General features: G+C 36.0%; 1 protein-coding gene across 2 annotated transcripts; it reads right to left on the bottom strand.

Moving 5' to 3' along the window:
• Positions 1-663: 663 nt before the first annotated feature.
• On the bottom strand, positions 664-17,891 carry LOC131069437 (uncharacterized). 2 transcript variants are annotated; one of them, XM_058004862.2, is made up of 15 exons: positions 17,800-17,891; positions 17,572-17,669; positions 17,415-17,491; positions 17,165-17,245; positions 13,964-14,092; positions 13,738-13,824; positions 13,559-13,612; positions 3,261-3,351; positions 2,898-2,968; positions 2,677-2,746; positions 2,543-2,595; positions 2,337-2,430; positions 2,134-2,231; positions 1,490-1,577; positions 664-1,154 (listed from the first exon to the last, which is right to left on the bottom strand). In XM_058004862.2, the coding sequence occupies exons 2-15, from the start codon at positions 17,651-17,653 to the stop codon at positions 1,150-1,152; spliced, it is 1,080 nt and encodes a 359-aa protein (XP_057860845.2). In that variant the 5' UTR covers positions 17,654-17,669; positions 17,800-17,891; the 3' UTR covers positions 664-1,149. The 2 variants fall into 2 exon arrangements, with proteins under 2 accessions (XP_057860845.2, XP_059063071.1); XM_059207088.1 differs by having other exon boundaries at positions 17,572-17,879.
• Between the last annotated feature and the right edge of the window lie 2,769 nt (positions 17,892-20,660).

Raw genomic sequence — 20,660 nt, 5'->3', positions numbered from 1 at the left:
CCTTTCTATTGGATTTAAAGGGCCCTGCTTTAGGGCGTCACAGGGCATTCACAAGAATGACGCTCAAATTCTTAGAATGGAGGTTATTGGGGGATGAACCGAATGATGCAGATAGGGAAGATGAATTCCTTGAGTTTGCCTGTTTGAATGGTCTTATCCCTCCAAAAATATAATGGAATGGGAGAGCTGCTAATGGTCGTCGAGTTGTGAGTTCAAGGGGTCGTGGTCGAGGGCGTCCCTCATTGCAGAACAAGGGCCATGGTCGTCCGAGAACCAAGGGTCGTGCTAGGGTTGAGGATTCAGTCTAGAGCTGTATGAATTTCAAGAAGTGCAGATATGTTTTTTTGTTTTATGTTTCTCTGTAATTAAGTTTGCAAAAACGTTCGAACTCTATAATTTTGCTCCTCTGTTATAAGTTTTAAGACTTTGGAGGTTGGGAGTCCGTCTTTTTTCTAGTTCTGCTAAACTTAGCATTTCTTCTTTAATGGAAGAATCTGATCAATTGGGGTTGCAAGCCCAATTTTTTATTTATAAAATCTACTCTATATCATGTAAATGTTATTAATTCCATTATAATCCTCTAGCTCTGCCGTTTACCAATAAAAAAAAAGTTGCATTTAAGGACTAAACCAGATTAATTTTAATTATCCTAGAAAAATACTCTAACAAGAAAGAGCATTCGACATACATTTATTCACATAATCAAAGCATTTAGTATCAATTTACCGACTTGCATCAACATCTAGAGCTTCTGGTATATGTTTATTGTCTTTGATTATTTCAAAAAGCCGTCGACAAACTCCCAACAATACAACCCATTTTTTATCCAAAAATGGGTAAGGCGATCAAGAAGAGCTAAAAGAAATGTTTGGAGATTACTACATAGGTCAGATATGCAACCGCACAATCCATCCCACATGACAAACAATGATTTTACAAATCCTAAAGATTGCATATCATCATTGTAACATCTGGCATCCCTAGTATAACTACGCCTGCCTTGTAAAAGACCATTATTGTGGATTTTATTTTTCGGCTATAAATAACCATTATCATGAAGCAATTTATTTCCCAGATCCAGTTACTTTGATGCTGTAGCAATACATGTCAGAAAACCAGCAAGAAACACTCCAATCACTCTTTATCCATTCATTCTGCAAAAACAAGAGGTTCAAAATTAGTTTAGAACAAATGTACCTATTAAGTTATTAGAGCACAAACAACTTCTTGCATACTTCGCAAAAAGCTACCGTCCCTATGAAGTTGGCAAAAAAATGGATACTTTTGGTCTACTCTAGCTGACAACATTCCACAAAGATACAACAGCAAGATTGTATAGCCGCACCTTCCCATTATAACAAAACTAATCATAGAATCAAATGAGAAATTACTCCAATATTTGATTCAGGATGGAAAATTATTCGTTAAACCATATCTAATGGCTATCTTTAGATATGGTATTCAAACTCAATACTACAAGGAGTGATACCTGTCATCAAAAACTTGTCAAACCAAACACTGGCTTCTTTAACCATGGAAGGCGTCATACAGTGTCCAATGCCAGATTCCGCAATAAACTGGAATTCAACAACAGATGAACTGTCAGCTGTGCAAATATTGGTACACAGAAACCTAGATAGTAATATGTCATAGAAAGCTTAAAAAATTATAAAATCATGTCAGAAAAATAAATACATTCAGTCAATCATCAGGCACTAGCATTCATGTTTCACACCCCTTATAAAGATCCTAACAAAGATAATAGGTACACCATATTAGGAGCAATTAGCAGAACAGGAAAACCAAGCCATGAAAGTTTCACGAAGCATCCCAATTATCACATTCAGCTTTGAAGACTATAATTACTAAAACAATTACAAAAGAGATGCCAATACACTAAGATTTGTCTCCAAATAAAATAAATACAGAGGGAATTAAACAAATAAACATGTCATCTTCTCATTTAAGGTACACATAAGAAAACTATACTAATCACCATGCACAAGGTTGACGTGCATTACCATATTAACACAGTTGAAGAAATATTTTCATTAAACAAATTTACCATCCTTTAGAGACTAAAGTGAAGAACGTAAGAAAAACCCTAAGAAATTTAAAAGATGAAATATACACCTTGAAGTTCTCTGAAACGCTAGCCTTCCTATAGACCTCCTTTGCTATAGATATTGTTTCTTCCAAACCTTCCACAGGACATCGAGGATCCTTTTCACCTGTCATTATCAACTCCTATAACTTCAGTAGTGCTTCAGGATGCAGCTTTTTGATAGGCCCTGTGCCAATACCATGATGCAGGATACATAAACAAACAATTTTACCATTCAGAATCAAGAGTGGCCGTGGCATAATTGATGGAATTGAGTTTGGAGCATCAAATTTATCTCTTAATCCAGGGGCTATTTTGTCCCAAACCTGATTCACGAAATCAATGACTATCAATCAGGTGATCGAATGAAGTGGTGACTAAAATAGTAGTACAATATAAACTATTTTCTTCAAATGGACAGAAAGTGGTAGTACATACCATTGTGACGACTTCAGCATCTAAACAAGACTTGCCAAGATCACATTTGGCTTCTGTGATAAAAGAAAACAAGAGTGACTATTGAGATGGATAATAAATGAAATCAACGAAATAAATTGTCTTCAAGTGCTCACCTTCAAATGCATCTTGTATACTTGCAACTCGAGCATGCCATCTGTTGTTTCTTAAGGCCCACCCAAAACCCTGCACATCTAATGGCATTAATTCCTTACACAGATTTATTTGTCTCACATGAATAATAATCACAAAGACTGGTCACTGAACTATTTGTAGACCGTTACTGTAAAAAGGAAAAAATAACTGACACTCTAAATAAAACAGATTTAATTGAAACCTGAACCCCAATGATTGGAACCACCACAGCATATCGGGGATCAGCAGCAGCAGCAAACCATGCATGCATTCCTTCACAATTATACCAAAGTTTCAAACCAATGCTAATCAGATGCTGAAAACCAGTTATCCACATTCATAAAATCAGATCAAAATTTTCCATTTGTTCTATAGTGGATATAGAATCATTTCAAATGCTTGACAAACACAAATCATCGAGCAACCTAAAGTATAGCTTTGTGATGCTCTTTATAGCTTGTAACTCCTACGAAGGATCTAATGATTGTGGCGATTTTCAGAAGCATTAAAGAAAGAAAACAGAGCTACTTTCGTATTTAATATTCAAGGGAGAGAAACTCTTCACCTCCTAGTGATTCACCAGTAATTCCTATGGAAGAGGGATTAATGTCCTCCCTTGCAGAAAGGTAATCCATCAACTTTATCAGATCCCACACCTGTGTGCCACATTCTTCAGAAAGTTAACCATCTGCTATGAAATAATCCTGTACATAATGTTCGATAATGCAATATTAGCATGTAGCTAAATTATTCACGCTGCATTCACATTAAGTACTAGAGATATAGTCTATGGATTAAAGTGCTAAATCATATAGAAGCTTTTGCCTCTTCACTCTATTCTTAATCACTTGAACTGCAGCCTCTTAAAAGTTTTTACAATATGCTAGCTACAAAATGGTGCATAGCTATAGTCTTCTGCATGATTTCAAATAGATTCAGAACATTAATGGGAACCATTGCCTAGCTCCCCTTACTCTTATGTAGGCCTCTATCCTTCCCAAAGTTGGATTTCCTTTCCTGCTCATTCTCCCTTTCAGTTCTTTTTAAATAATTTTGTTTTCTCCTTTGTGCCTTTATTGCATCATTTACTAGTTCTGTTTTTCAAAAAACCTCAGCACCAAAAGTCAAACAAAAAATGGATTATTGTTATTTTGTTTAACCCTTTTGATCCACTCTTGTGCCTTGGACCTTCTTATATTCAATATTTTTCAGCAACAGCTGGTAGATACCACCACACACAGGAATAGATAGTAATAGCTAAGAAAAATGTAATTTCTAATTATCTCCATGAATGACCAAAGTCGGTCAACCAGACTCAAAAAAGTACAGCAAATTACAATAGCTAATCAGGAGCACTAAACAAAATTCCAACATTTAAAATAAAGTATCAAAATAATGAAACTAAATCAAGGAATAGCTTCCAACATGCCCCAAACAAAAGTGATGTGGAAGGCTGCAGACATGCTGTCAAATCCAAATGTATGAGTAAAATACTAGCCATTCTCCTTCTCAAAAGAACTCTCTAGTTTGGAATGAGTTTTATCTAGAGAACCTAGACTGATGCAACCATAGGCTGTAATCTTGAATCACATTATGATATTCCCTCAAATAATCAAATAGGATGTCATCGAAGAAGCACTCAAACATTGAAAGCTGAAGAATACTTGCTTAAGAGAAGAAATTAATAATATATCTGCAAATTCAAGCCATTTATGGAGGCTACTGGAAATTACATCTAGCCTTTTTTAAGGTCCTGATTTATACAAAGCAGGTTGTCATGTGGTCTGAATCAAAGTGCAATGCCTGGTAGATATATGTCTATTGTTCTTGGAAGTACCAATGGATACAGATCATTTGGCACCATCAATGCACAGACTTACTAAGTTACTCGGTTCCCCAATAACAATGGCTATACCCAGCCCAAGCAGGTAAAGATTCAGATTCAGGTCTGCTTAGTGAAATAACCCTCTAAATTTTTTTGTATATTTTTGCAATATTGGTATAACTAGCAAATACTAAACTGTACAGAACCTTCATTAAGGCCTAAGCCTTAAGACAATCGCGATCCACAAGAAGTAATTTGGCAGCTCCAAAAAGACAAATAAAGTCATCTTTTCAAAGATTATGACTAGGAAAATGGGAAGTACGGCAACCAATGAAGACTCCTTAAATATTAACTTGCACGTGGAATATTGTACAGCACCCTATTTTCTGATCCATAACTTTCAAAATATAATGTTAACTGCTGCCCTAACTTATGGCAATTGGTACAACTGTAGTGAATGGTACAGCCAGCAAAAGAATGGCCCTAAACTAATACAAAATTTACCCCAGAAATTATAATATTCTATATATCATCTTGAATTGAAATAAGTTAAAATAAAACCTTCAAGTCACCGCAAGACCCATCAACAACTAAACTAAAACACTGCAAACTTTCAGCGCATATGTAATTTCTGTATGAAACCACCTCAACTACAAACCAAATGGTTGTCATCCTTGAGTATAGAGATAAACAAAATGCTCAACATTTGTAAAATGAACTTGATAACAATAACTATGGATGTCTTTAGCCTACAGGAAATAAAAAAATAGGATATGTATCTCCTAGATAAATTCATTCTGAAAAAGGGGCATGACAGTCTACGGCTATGTATGCCGAAGGTTCATACAGTTCCAAACTTGGACAAAATAAAAAAAGTGCAGATCAACCAAAAAGAAAAAATGTATTTTCAGTAGTGTAAATTTTCTTCTTGTAAATGTTTGAGTTTTAATCTGAGATTTCATTCAAACAATTTTTTTATTAGATAGAATGGGAAACAAGGGTCCCAACCCTATAACAAAGCAAGCCCACACGATAAGAAGAAGAATAAAAATAAACGGGAAACCAGGGTCCCAAGCCCTTCACAACAAAAATGCTACAGAAGTAGAAAAAAAGAACTACAATGAGGCAGACAAGACCAAACACAGCACCTCTAAACAACAACAAAACCTAGTGTGGGGCCAAGATACATGTCTCAAAAGACCTTTCTTCCATCTTTGGAAAATGGTCCAAGAAACCTCATCCAGATTCTTAGATTGAGGAAAGAGAAGAGGGGAATTCCTTTGAGACCTCAACTAAAGACAACACGAGGAGTGCATGGTCAAAGAAGTTGACCACATAGTGGAAAGTGGAAACTACAACACAAACCTAAGAAGGCACTCTAACACCACACCCGAAAGAGGGTCAACAATCACTAGAATAGGTCCTAGATGATGATGTAGCCATGATATTTTCCTGTGTCTCAATGATTGTGGTGTAAATTCAAGTGATATATTTATTATTAAAGTTGCCTTGAAGACTTCAAGACAGCATGTTTTGTTGTCGAGATCATTAACAAAGAGGAATAGTTAAGTAAAAAGATAAATGGTTATGTTCTAGTTTGACCTTAGCTAGAATACTAATAGATGGGATTGTTCTATGAGTTCTCTATGCATTTTTGCATTGAAAATGGCATTTTTTGCCAACTATGACTTACTTTGTATTTAGCAGTCCAATAACCATAGCATGCCAACTTTGCCTATGGTAGTCCTTGTATACTAAACAAGTTGTCCATTGTACGAAACAAGATAATCCTTGATTGTGGCTTTGACTCTGAAGATATAGAGATTTGCAATGGGGGATATGTATTTTGTAGATTTTATGATCATGATGCATTATTGGCCCATTACTTGCTTAGATTTATAGTTTGATGGGGGTTTGGGGCAACACCCCAATAGGGTCGAATTACTAGTTTGGTGGAAAAGTCATGCAGATTTATTTTTCCAGAACTGGTATTTATGTTGGAGTTCACTTTTTACAAGTGGTGTGAGGTAAGAAAGGTGCCTATTCTTGGTCATGGTAATTTCTATGTTGTACTTACACTGTGTTTGGCAAGATGATTGTTATGGATGAGATAGGGTTGTTCCTATGTGCAACGTGTCATGGGATTAGCAAGATGATGTTTATAACACAACTTACCTCTTAGGCATTGAAGGTGGTTTTGGAAACCATGAGCACCTACCATGTTGATGCCTTAGTTGATTTCATGAGACATGTTGTTAATTCTCTAAGACATCGTTACGCTGCCAAAATCGTTCTAGAATTCGTTGTTGTTTTAGCTAACTCTTGAAGAGCATTGGCTCCATGCATTGTACTGTAACTATTGGTTGTTGATAATAGTATAATACAATTGAGTTTGGCTTTTGGAATATAGGTTTTTACCCAAAAGGGTTTTCCCACGTAAATCCGGCGTTATGAGTTTATTTGTTTAAATATGAATTTGTATGTGTTTATCTAATCTATAAGAGTTAAAAGGGTTTGTGAGAAATTTTTGCATTCACTTGCCTGTTAGATTTAGCCTTTGGAAGCATTACTCTACACTTTGCTTCCTTTCAATTGGTATCAAAGCCTTGCCAAGTTTGTTATTGTTGTTGGGTAGAAGCATTTTTTGTGCTGATCTAGTTTCAAAGGGAGTTTTTCATAGGAAGATTTCATAACATTGTTGCAGCTTTGAGATGGCAGGCACATCGAGCTAAATACAGATGGAGAAGTTTAATGGCGGTAATTTTGAGTTGTGGAAACTCAAAATCAAGGATATGCTCATAGATAGAGATCTACGGGTTGTCCTTTCTTCGATGAAACCCCAAACTACATTGCAGGATGCATGGTATACAATGGATCAAAAAGCGAAGGGTTTGATAAGACTTTGTCTAGCTGATTTTGTGCTCCTGAATGTCCGTAAAAAGAAGACTACAACTAAGCTTTGGAAGAAGCTTGGTGATATTTATCAGAGGAAAACCTTGGTAAATAAGTTAATCCTGGGAAAGAAATTGCATTCTCTAAGGATGGAGGAAGGAGGATCCATTGCAGATCACATGAATGCGTTCAATATGCTGGTTGCCCAACTGGGTTATGTCGGTATCAAGATTGATGAACAAGAAAAATGCATGCTTCTGTTATGTTCTTTGTCGGACTTGTGGGATCACCTTGTGATGGCCATTGGAAGCACAAGAACCACTTTCAAGATGGAGGATGTGGTTGCTTCATTGTTATCTAAAGAGATGCAAAGGAAATCTTTTGAAATGGCTAAGGAGGCCTTGGTTGCTTGTGGTAAAACAATGGAGAAAGGCAAGATGGACAAGAAGGGTAAATCCAAATCTTTGGGGAGATCTAAGTCTCATGGTAATAAGTTCAAGGTCAAATTTTGGAACTACAATGAATCTGATCATTTCCAAAAAGAGTGCAAGGAGTAGAAGAAAAAGAAAGGTAAAAAGGATTTCTCCTATTCTAACTCTAAAAAATCCTCTCAAGATGAAGTAGATGCTTTTGTAGCAGCCTTGGCAACACATGCATCAGAAGATGTGTGGCTGATAGATTCAGGTGCCTCTTTTCACATGACCTCATACAAAGGATGGTTTTTGAAAATACAAAGAGTTTGACGGTGAGAAGATATATCTGGTGATGACTCTCACCTAAAGGGATTTGGCACAAAATCTACTTTCAATTAGCAAGCTGAGGTTGTTTTCTCAAGTGGTGGATGTAAGATGACGAGGTTCTATGGTGCTTGCTAAGGGTGTTCGGATTGGCACCTTGTATAAGTTGGATGCATGTACGGTAGTGCTTCTATGAAGTCCATGAAAAGCGCTTTGGATTTTTCATCCTCACCATTGGATCAAGAAGAAAAGAAGACTGTTGTTTCTACATTTGATGGTTGTGCTTTCTCGGAACCTAAGGGTGCAAATGCATTGGAGATGAAACTCCTAATTAAGAAGACATTGTTATGGCACCAAAGACTTGGTCATATTGGTGAGAACGATCTTAGAAACCTGAAAAATAAGTGCCTTGTTGAAGGCCTTGATGACTGTAATCTCAAGTTTGACTTTTGTGAACATTGTACTTATGGTAAACAACATTGTGTTTCCTTTTATTCCAGATCTCATAAGTCTTTTGGGGTTTTGGATTATATTCATTCAGATGTGTTTGGTTCTGTTAATGTTCCTTCGATATCTAGTTTTGTGTATTTTGTCTCTTTCATAGATGACTATAGTAGGACATTTGTGTATTTCCTCAAAAGTAATTTGAAGTTTATAGTTGGTTTAAGGAATTCAAATCCTTGGTTGAAAACCGAATTGGTAGAAAAATTAAGTGTTTGGGGATTAACAATGATGGTGAGTTTTGTTCAGCAAAATTCGACAAGTTCTATAAGGACCATGGGATTGAGAGACACAAGACAACTCCATACACACCACAACAAAATGGAGTTGTGGAGAGGATGAACAAAAAGCTGATGGGGAGGGCTAGGATTATGTTGAGTAGTGTTGGGCTTGAATAGAAGTTCTAGGTTGAAGTTGTAACCACTGCATGTTATTTGATTAATAGATCTCCTACTTCGGTGCTAGTTGTAAAGACACTCATGATGGTGTGATCTAGTAAGAAGCACTCATTGAGACATCTTAGAGTCTTTGGTTGTGAGGCATATGCACATAAAAGGAGGTAGTTCAGGTACCACCTACTCTGATGAAAGATGAATTACACACTCCTGTTGAACCTGACGATGAGGAGAGCTCAAGCAGCTCTGAAATTTTTGAAGAAGAGCAAGAACCTCAATCTCAGCAATTGAGGAGGAGGTCTACTTGTGATAGACAACAACTTAAATGATATGACTATTCACCAAAAACATTGGGATATTCTTTGTTGGATTCTAGTTGCATATTTGCTTTGATTGCTAACACTAATGAGCCTAGGACTGTTAGAGAGGCTATGGGTATGCATGATGTGGATTCCTGGATGGAAGCCATGAATGAAGAGATGGTTGCATTGAAGAAGAATGCTACATGGGATCTGGTACCTTTACCTAAAAGGCAGAAACATGTTGGATGTAAATGGTTGTTCAAGAAAAAACTGGGGCCAGATGGCAATATTGAGAAGCATAAAGAACGGTTGGTCGCAAAGGGGTATTCTCATGTGTAGGGAATTGAATATGGTGAAATATTCTCTCCTGTATGTAAGCTGACATCCATTTGATTCATGTTATCACTTGCAGCAGCCTATGACTTGGCAGTCCAACAGATTGTGAAGACAATGTTCCTTCACAATGATTTGGGAGAGATTTACGTCACAACCAAAGCATTTTGTTGAAAAAGTTAAAGAGAACCTTGTTTGTAAATTGACGAAATCTTTGTATGGTTTGAAACAGTCTTCTAGAATGTGATATCAAAATTTTGGCACCTATGTGTTGTCTTTGGGATTTCTAAGATCTAAATATGACCATTGTGTGTCTTATAAATCTGAAAATGGTCACATTCTTATCAGAGTCTTCTATGTGGATGATATGTTGTTTATTGGGAATGATAAAAGAATGAAGATTTGAAGTCTCAGTTAGCAGCATGGTTTGAGATGAAAAATCTAGGTGTAGTGAGATATATTCTTGAGATTAAGATTAGTAGAGATAGAGTTAGCAGAAAGATTTGGATGAGCCAAAGTAAGTATGTTAACTCTATATTGGAGAGATTTAGCATGACGCCTTGCAGGCAGCTAGTTGTTCCAATGTTACAGGTGACAAAAATTTCTATGGATTATTGTCCAATATCTCCTACTAAGATGGAGGACATGTCTAAAGTACCTTATGCGAGTGTTGTTGGCAACTTGACGTATGTTATAGTTTGTACTAGGCTAGATATTATCAGAGCGGTGGAAGTCCTTAGTCAATTTACAACTATTCCTGGTAGGGTGCATTGTGATGCGATTAAGAGAGTGTTCAGGTATTTGAGGGGTACTTCTAAGTATTCCTTGTGTTTTCATAGTTCTCCTACTAGACCTCGGCATTTAGTTTGCATTCATGGATATGTGGATTTGAATTGGGCAAGTGACATTAATAGCGGAAGATCCACCACTGGATATGTTTTCACGATGTTTGGTGTTGCTATCAATTGGATGAGTAAGTTGCATGCTGTAGTCACTTTGTCCACTACAACAGCAGAGTACATGACAGCTACTTATGCTTGTAAGAAAGCCATTTTGGCTTAAGAGATTGTGTTCTGATATTGGTTTTATGCAGGTCAGATTACTATCTATTGTGACAACCAAAATGTTATTTGTTTAGCAAAGAATCCTACTTTCCATGACAAAACAAAGCACATTGATGTATAGTTTCACTTTGTTTGTGATATGGAGGAAGATGGAAAAAGTTGATACTTTAGCAAATGTTGCAAATGCATTGACGAAGCCAGTGAGCACTGAGAAGTTTAGATGATGTGTCGGTTCTATGGGCCTTCTTAATGTAAATAGCTAAGGTCGGACTCCTTTAGGACCGACGCAATTGTCCAAGACAAAGTGCATGTCGGTTTAATAAAAACAATTAAAGACGTGAAGAAAACTATTACGATTTGTCCATAAATATACAAGCTATCATAGGAAGATGCAGCAGTACTGGTCTTCCCTCATCAAGTATGCCACCCTGAGATGGATGGACTGGAGGTCCTACCATACTTGTGGACCAAGGGGCCGAATGGATTGGAGGTTCATTCCGTACCCTTGGGCTTGGTTAATGAAGGTAGTCTCCTGGCATCGTATCAATAAATATGGGATAAGTAATTAATTACCTGATTTCCATCAAGCAATCATGTTTGGAATCAGTGTGAAATGCTTTATAGGAAGATACAGCAGTACCATTCTTCCCTCATCAGGCGTGCCGGCCCGAGATGGATGGACTGAAGGCCCTGCCATACTTGTGGGCCAAGGGACCGAATGACTTGGAGGCTCATTATGTGCCCTTGGGCTTGGTTGAGGAAGATAGTCTCCCGGTGTCCTATCAAGCTTTTCCATCATATTCTTATGGTTGACTATGGAAAATAAGATATGAAACAGATGTGAATGATTTTAGGATACTTGATTTTAATAGAGATTATTTGTATACATAATTTCTTGATATAAATGCTTTGATGTTACTTAATATTGTTTATAAAACCTAAATTAGGATTTTTCTAAATTAGCATTACAATTATATAATTTTGTTATAGAAATTCTGTTTGTAGATGAATTGCATTTGTTGAAATTGTTATTTTTGGACAAAATCAGTTATGTCCCAAAAGGGGACACGTTACAACAATAGTAATTTCCATTGTCCGCATTCTACTCTTTGTATGCTCTCACCTTGCCCACACTGGGAATTTGGTTATCAGAAAGTGTTCTAATTCAAGTGATAGCAAATTTTATGTCTATTTGAACTAATGCTCTACAGGGGTGATACAAGAGCATCCAAAGGTGTAAGAACAATCTTGCATTCCCAAAAAATGATTCATTTTATTTCATGATAATTTTGGTTTGGTGAATACCCATGAATCTTATTTCCTCTAAAAGTTCCTATAAAATGGTTTTGAACATAAAATAGTTTTGGAAAGGGCTAAAAATAACCTGGACTCTATTTTTAGAAAGTTTGTAATTGTGCACATATGGACCTAAACTTTTATCCAAAGCTCAAAAATTGCTAAATGAATGTTGTGGGTGAGTTTCAAACCAAGGTCAAATTTGGATGTAAAGTTATTAAAGATTTAAGTTTTTGAAAATCCAAAAAAAAAAACTTTAAAATTGAGTTTTGAGGATTCAAATGATGGAATGAGGCCCGTAAATTGGGGGAAATTGAATGAATTAAATCATGGCTTTAGAGCACTCTGAGCGCTACAATTTAAAAGAACCAAGTTCGATTGAGCCCTGGATCAAAAGTTACGATTTCTAAATATTGACCTATTTTTGGTGATAGGAGTTACACTTTCCAAAGCATGCAAAGAGAAACCTAGGGGCATTTATGGCATATTTCAGCAATTCCAAAGCAGGGGAAAGATAGGGGACAGAGGTAGGTCGTAAGGAAGAAGGTGAAGCAAAAAGACAGCATCAAATTTGAAGCTCCAGAAGAGGCAGAAGATGCCAGAAGGAAGAGGATTGAAGCTATAAAGTGTTATTGTCAGTTGAGGATTTTATCCTCTATTTTATTTCAGATTTCTGTTTGTAATAAGTGGTCATTTCAGATCAATGAGTTCATTTATTTGAATGTGTTAAATCTCTGTTGTAAGTGAGTTATGTGAGCTAACCCTCATTAGGAGGTTACTACAGTTGAGGAACAGCCAAAGGTACATACCTCTTACACCCACCTAATATGTGGGCTTCAAGAGTCTATGATATTTACTCCCAAGTGTACTGCATCAGTTTTCCACAGAGAGAAAAATAAGCCTTTAATGGCCTCTTTGATATTTTTTAAAATTACAAACTTGTTTTCATAGAGCTCAACCAAGTTATCCAAGGTCATAAAACTAGTAAAATACATGAACTTGTCTTTTAAGCCCAAATAGAATAAGCTAGCAGTTTAAAAAATCACAATTTTTGTATGATCAAGGCTTAGAAGAGAACAATCGTTAGCATACAATACAACTTCCAGATTAAAATGAATATATGAAAAGACTTGATGAAAGAAAAACCCCATCTTTAACACCAATAATCTTATGATGTTCTCAAAGTCGTGTGATATTCAGAAACAGCACACAACTATCTCATAGAATCTCATCATATAAATGGAATTTATTACGTATAAATCACCCAAAAAAACTGCTAGTAGTGGCCAGTAACATGAAGATTAGCCAGGTTGTATAACAACTCTAGGAATTATTTCTTCTTTTATCATTTTTCTTTCTGCCCTCTGGTTTGATCCTATTACTTTTTTTTCACGTCATATTGTTTCCCATCATGTGGGAACTCTAAATATGTCAGAAAAAAAGTGAATATGTAAACATGAATCTGTGTGTGTGTTACAGTGAGAAATGCATACATAAAGAGGTGAGGAATAGGGTTACCGTGTCAAATATAAAAGGCATGGTTTGGCCAGTTTTCCAGGAAGAAACAAGAGCCTGATCCACAGAATAGAAGTTAACCCACCAAAGCATTATCAGACAGGACTTCCAAAATTTCTAGCAAATTCAAATAACCATCTAACAAGCTTTGATATAGGTAAATGATGCAAAAATGTCCTTACATCTTTGTATTCAGTTTTGTATTTTGCACGTTCGCCATGATAACGAGAATCCACTGCAACTGCTATGTATCCCCGGGAAGCATATGCCTGAATAATACATTGCACATGTTTAGATAATACTTCTACCTATGAACATTTTCCAAATTTCCAAAAGTACATTCAAGTTCAAGTCAAAAGATAAACTGCCAAATGCATACAATATTTAAATATGGAATAGTTTCTCTACCTCCAACAATGGCCGCAACCATTCCTTACATTTATATGAACTGTGCAGGAAAACAACAGCAGGTCTTTGTTTCACTTCACTGTCTTTGAGCCTTAGAATCAGTACTGGTAGACGACCTTGGTCACCTGCCTGAGAGTGAATATGTTCAACATAAAAGATCAAATTGGAAGTTTGGCCACAGATGCTGACAAACAGAAGAAGAGAAGTGCAATACAAGCTGCAATTTAAGAATATTATGATGTTTTGCTTGCTATAAGGAAGCCATGTATTTTAACATGGGAGCAGGCAACATGTATTTCACTTTTTCAGGGCCAATGAGTGTAATGAAGAAAAATTGAAAAACAATTTAAAAAATGAAAAAGAAATTTATCTGGAAAAAAGTTGACATCAACCTAACAGGGTTCAAAGAAAGTATTTCCCTAAATAGGACAGAAAAGATAACAAGTGGCCTTTGTTCCATGAGGCGTTGTCTTTGCATCTTTAAGCATTTGCTCTGAAACTTTAACCAACAAAGCTAACTCCTATTTGATAGTAATCAATTCCCCTTAAGCAAAAAACTCATTAGGTTGCATTTGAATTTTTTCGTATTGAAAAAGAATATTCTAAAGAGCATTAAACAAACTAAATACACATATTTATTAAGGCACCAACGAGCACATTAAATTCCAAGAATTTTATGCTGCAAGACATTTCTTTTGGATTTGCATATTAATATAATGTTAGTGGGCCTGGTGGTGAAGGCATGTGTGCTTCATAAAGGTCATAGATTCAAATCCAACGAGAGGTAGGATCGTACACCCTCTTGAACAACATATAAGGTAAATCAAAAAACAAACCCCTTGTAGGTATCATTCATAAAGGGAGTCCCATACACCAATGTGGTGTCTCATTTAGCAGTAGCCTAAAGTATTACCTTTATATACCTTACAGATAAGAAAACAAAAATTTTGGACTTTATTTGAAATGAGGCCACATTATATACTTGAAGGTCTTGCACCATATGCCTCATTCTCGTGCCATTGTGACAAACAAGAGGAAGAAATGAATTATAAAACAAATTCATACCATGGGAAATGGGGGAGATGGTAAATACATACATGCTGAGTATGAAACTCAGCAGTAGTGAGTAAAAATGTAGCATCGGGAGAAAAGCATGAGATTTACTGGAGTTGTGGAGTACATAATAATGAAACAAAATGATGCAGGCTGAAGAGAACAAGGAACAACAGCTGAAAGAAGCAATTTCCTGTTGGAGAAGCAACACTACACAGAGAATTAAGAGATATGATGAATAACCAGATTCAGGCAAAGGAACTGTAGTTTTAAGATTAGGATGTCAAAGCATTGCTCTAGGAAAGGGTAGTCAAATTACTAAAGAATGCACTGCATTCATTGGCACATAAGCAAAGTGAGTTGAGATGACCAACCCATTTCTAAAATTCATAGGTTTAATAGTGAGGATTGTTGCAATTGTTTTGAGCTGACGATTGAAGATCATTTTATTTGTCAGTGCACAGTTTATTATAAGATCCAAAAGAGGTATTATTGCTTATATTGACACTTCCGAAAGAATAGATCTCTCCTTTTAAGTTAGTCCAACCAAAAAAAGGAAGAAATAACTTATATCAATGACTAAAATAGATTAATAGAACTTTAAATGTAGCAACCTGTTGAACTAATAATATGCACCAAATGCGTCTCCCATTAAATATTGTAAAATAAAATTAAGAATAAATTGTTTCACCCAAAGCAAGAAAGAATGTACAAATAGCTTTTAGGGTACAACCCAAATTGAATCAAATGCAATGTAAGAAACCATATGCAGTCAATACTAGCAACCATCACAAAGTAGTACCTTCAAAAGCATTGGCCAAACCATCAATTTGATGAAAATTCCAGCAAGTTTTCTAAATGACCTCCAAAGAACGAGGTGGGTGGACAGGAGCTTTAAAAAGTATAACCAGATAAAATAGTCAAGAGGGAGCACCAAATGCATTTTCCATAAAATATAACAAAACCAAACAGGTTAGAAATCTGTTTTCTCAAAACATGGGAGGATGCGCCAGAAGATATAATTGTAAGATTTGGCTATAAAGATAGCCATCCAAGATCAAGAAAACCTAAAAGCTAATCAAAAAATACTCAAAAGACTACTATGATTGAAAATATTGCATTCTAATCAAAAGGAAACAATACATGCAATGAGATATAAGAGATAGATTGCTCATATGCAACGTCACAAAAATCACCTAGAATTGCAAAAACTCAGGAGTCCCAAGGTGGACTATACTAGGCACTGCTAGGGGACTTGAGATTTGGTTCACCACTGTGTTTGGTTAGACTTGTGCAAACTAATGAGTTTCACTGGTAAGCTCAGCCACTCGGCAATGACATTAAAAGCAGAGAAAAAGACCACTCAAACCTCTAACACTTAAATGACCTCCAAAACTCTCAATAGATATTCATTTCATTTGCAACCACAAGGAAAAAGGTAAAAGAGTATTGGAATTATTGAGTCTCTGAAATGTTGCTCCACTTTCTAGAACCAAATATCACTCACAAGGCCAAGGTTGTCATCATGCAACTAAAATCAGCTCATCAATAGACTGTGGAGGGTTAATGGACAACTCTATGGGAGTGGGTTTTTATCTCCTACCTTTTAGCTCAACATAGACCCAGAAGTACACATATAGCCATATTAGGAACCCAAGCCCAACCCTAGGTTGTCTTCTAGCCTACCCTAAGATTTATCTAAGCCTTTGCATTCAGTTTATCATGCTCTGTTACTACTACATTGCTTGCTGCTGTGCTGAATATGAGGCAAGCCGATTAAGCCGTCCTATCAGGAACAGTATAAAAATTTACCAACACAGAAGGTATAAGCTTTGGCAAACAACAGATCAAGGCTAAAAATGTATGCCACTGTCGTGATGTCATCAGATCATTTTAATGGTAAATTATTATAATGGTCAAATAAGGCTGTCCCTTATTGAGGAATAATTTCAGCTTGAAACAACAATCCTAAAATAAACAAGACTAAAAATCAACACCACAGACTTGATGCCATCAGATCATTTGAGTGGCAAATTATAACACTGAATAAAGAGAAGCAAGATTTGTCAGCTTCGGACAAGAAACCTATAATGTTCAAACACTTGAAATCGCGAGCAGAAAAAAAAAATGACAAGCGTTAAAACTCACCTCAGTAATCAAGTAGAAATTCTCTTCTTCTAGATCTTCCTTCAAATTAGGAATATCTTTCCTTGGGCAGGCTGCCATTGCCTACAAATGCGTTTCCATAACAAGATAGTCAAATTAAATCAATAGCCCATAAACATTACAGTAATAAGCCAAATGAATCAAAAGAAAACCACAGAGAATTCTATGAATTTAAATCCATAACCCATATATATTGGATTATATAAAACAAATCAATCAGAAAGAAGAACACCTCACAGAACTGTGGAATGGAAGCTAACTGGTACATAGGATTTGTCACAGGTTGAGCTGGCTCCACACTCCATCCCTCTGGAGCAAAACATCATCACCAACATCAAAAACAATTCCATGTTAATATCAATGTTGGAAAATAGTGAAGATGTGCTTACCCAGTTTTGATCTTCTTTCAGCCAAAACATTCAGAAACTCTGTCCTCATGTTTATGTATTGAACATCAGCAATAGACTCCATGCCTTAACAGAGGTAACTACGAAAACCTCCACAAATGATATGATAGAAAATCAGTCCTGTTTTTCTTTTCAAATGATGAAGAGTGCACTATTTTTTATAGATTCTCGTGAGTTTCTTACTATTTTCACTAAAGGAGTTCAAATTACCGGACGGGGCAACGTGCAACTGCATTCCAGACAGCTTAGAGTAGAGTATACTGTCCCGTACAAAATGCCTTAGAAATTTGAGCCTCAGCTCATGTTTTGTGTAGCTGTTTATTACTTTAATTGGTATATGTGGTTTCATCAATATCAAAGCATGGGTGGAGACACGTTTGGTCAAGTTATGACGTCATGTTTTAATTATAAATTTATAATTTTATTGTATATTTAATTTTGTTAAGATTAATCTTTCTTATTAAAGAGATTTTCTAGTAATAAATTTAAATGAAGTTGTTATTTTATTATATATTTAATTTTGTTTCAAAGGGATTTTGAAGATCTTACTAATCAAAGAGATCTTTATTATCAAAGAGATTTCGAAGAATAAATTTAAATATAGTTAATTAGTCAACTATATTATTATTTTTTCTTTCTTTTAAATTTTTAATCTTTTTAGACAATTTAATTTCTTTTAAACCACCATAATTTTTTTTAAAGTACTCTAGTTGGTATGTCGCTATAAAGATAAGAGTAACCCTCTTTTTCTAATTACTCATCATTTTTAACCTTTGTAAATAAGGAATTTTAAAAGCTTTTTCTTTACATATGTTAAATGTGTTGGCTTGATGATGATTTTTGTAATGGATGACTTTATGTGTTGTCATTGATGGCACATATACACGCACATATGTTCACATTGTCATATTCATCTTAGTTAAGACAAACCGATACTACTTATAAGTCTAAACCAGTAGCATCTGTATAGAGAAGTCCAACCGGTTTGAAGGTGTCTAACCGGTATATGTAGACAACCGGTATATGCAAGAATGACAATTGGTTTTGGTCATTTTCACTGACACCAGCTTGGAGATACTGCAGAGATCAACAAGGAGGCAAATGGAGGACAATCGATCTATGAGTTGGAAGAGGTTAACACTCAACCGGTATTGGTGTTCCAACCGGTTTCACTAATTGTCTGATGAGTTACCACCGGTCGTGATGAGTTATCTCTAACCAACAGATTTGGCGGTAATCTGTGATGTGTTATGTAAGATTGTCCAGATACACTTAACCTAGGAAATTGTGATGAGGTTCCTGAGCCGACATGAAATTTAATGTCTATAAAATGACATTGTGATGAACTATTTTTATGATGCGAGATACAAGTGATGAGTTGATGTGATTTATTGAAGAAGTTGCAGTATGTTGGTGATGCAATATTGAGTGAGCTGAAGAGGATCTATGCAAGCAAGATGTGATATTTCTAGATCACACCACCTATTATTTTTTAATCACTACAATAGTTAAATCCCCTAACCGGGTAAGCTCTAACAAGCTTCATTGTACAAATCATCTAACCAAGCAATCCATTAGTTTGGGTTTGAAATCCTCTACTGAGGTTACTCCTAATAGGGTACTACCTTTAATCGAGTATAGCTCCTAACAGGGTTTTGGGATCTATAATAGGATTCGCTACCGGCCAGTTACCTATTACTGTAGATAGTTAACTTGTGAGTCGCATCTCACTATGGTTTTTCCCAGTTAGGTTTTCCACATATAAACACTTGTGTTATGGTGGATGTTTTACTTGGCGTGGATGCTTTTATATCACTTTGGATTGAATCCATAGTTTTAAGTAAACTAGTTAACTATTTTTACCAGTTTGTGTTTAAAGTGGTATTGTTTTTTCTATCACTGATTCACCCCCCCCTCTCAATACTTTATAAGTCTATCAATTGGTATCAGAGCCTAACTTCCTTAAGGCTTAATCGCTTGGAAGGAAACCCTAAAGCCATTATGAGGGATATTAGTTATAGAGAGATGGCTAGAGTGCTTGATGCAACCAAGGAAGAGCTTGAAACCCTGAGAGGCAGATTCAAAGCTTCACAAGTTAAAAGGAAAAATCTGACTAAGCAACAATTGGAGATCTCTGACAATAGTTCTTCAGATGAGGCCAACATTGATGCACTGGCTAAAGAAGTGGAAAAATTGAATGGTGAAAAGCTAAATCTGAGGAGAGAACTTGAAGACCTAACAATCCATATGAGTCAAGAACTTGAAGCAAGAAGGGCAGCTGAAGATCTAATCAAAGAGAGAGATCATGATATTTCTAAGCTCAAACAGGAGAATGTAGCTTTGCATGAACATTGGCATGAGGAGAAGGAAGAGAAAGAAGCATTACAGTTAGATCTTGAAATGGCAATGTCTCTGAGAGAGACTCTGACAAACCACAATGAAGATCTTACCAAAGAGCTTACTGAGGCTAATGGGAAGCTTGAAAAGTTCAATAAGAGTTCTTCTATGCTGGATGAACAAATCCAATCTCAGAGAATGAAAGGTGACACATCTGGACTAGGATTCAATACATCTAAGAAAGGAGAATCTTCTGGTACCAAGAGCAACATGCATAAAGGTAAAATTGCTCCTAAGGCTAAGAAGCCTACAAGTAAGAAAGCTTTCAAACCTATTTGCTTTATCTGTCACAAAATTGGACATACTGCTAATGTGTGTAGAAGCAGACCTAATGAGAACACAGGCTATAATGTTAATGCTAGATATGTGTCTAGAAGATTTGAAGGTCATTGTTTACACATGCAATATGTATGGACATAGATTAGTTGAATGCAGATATGGAGCAAACAATCTGGCACCTCACATGAATCCAAGACCTATCAGTGACTAGAGAAGGATCTATGACAACTGAGGAAACATGAACCGGAAAAAAACCCTATGTCAACCGGTTCAGTCCATATGAAATGGAAAAGGTAATAAATATGATTTTCACAATTTGCAATAACTATGGACATGTGGCTATGAATTGCAAAAGGAGAACTAGAAGAGGTAATGCAGGACCTTGGAGAGCATCT

The sequence above is a fragment of the Cryptomeria japonica genome, chromosome 6 (genome assembly GCF_030272615.1).
Source record: "Cryptomeria japonica chromosome 6, Sugi_1.0, whole genome shotgun sequence".
NCBI lineage: Eukaryota > Viridiplantae > Streptophyta > Pinopsida > Cupressales > Cupressaceae > Cryptomeria > Cryptomeria japonica.
The sequence above is the reverse complement of the archived record's forward strand: the minus strand, read 5'-3'. Positions and strand labels throughout refer to the sequence as shown.

Coding starts and splice junctions, on each gene's coding strand:
- LOC131069437 (XM_058004862.2), bottom strand. CDS start 17,653: ATGGAGTCTATTGCTGATGTTCAATACATAAACATGAGGACAGAGTTT. Junction 17,246..17,414: donor CCATTCCACAGTTCTGTGAG/GTGTTCTTCTTT, acceptor ACGCATTTGTAG/GCAATGGCAGCCTGCCCAAG. Junction 2,969..3,260: donor TACTGGTGAATCACTAGGAG/GTGAAGAGTTTC, acceptor ATAATTGTGAAG/GAATGCATGCATGGTTTGCT.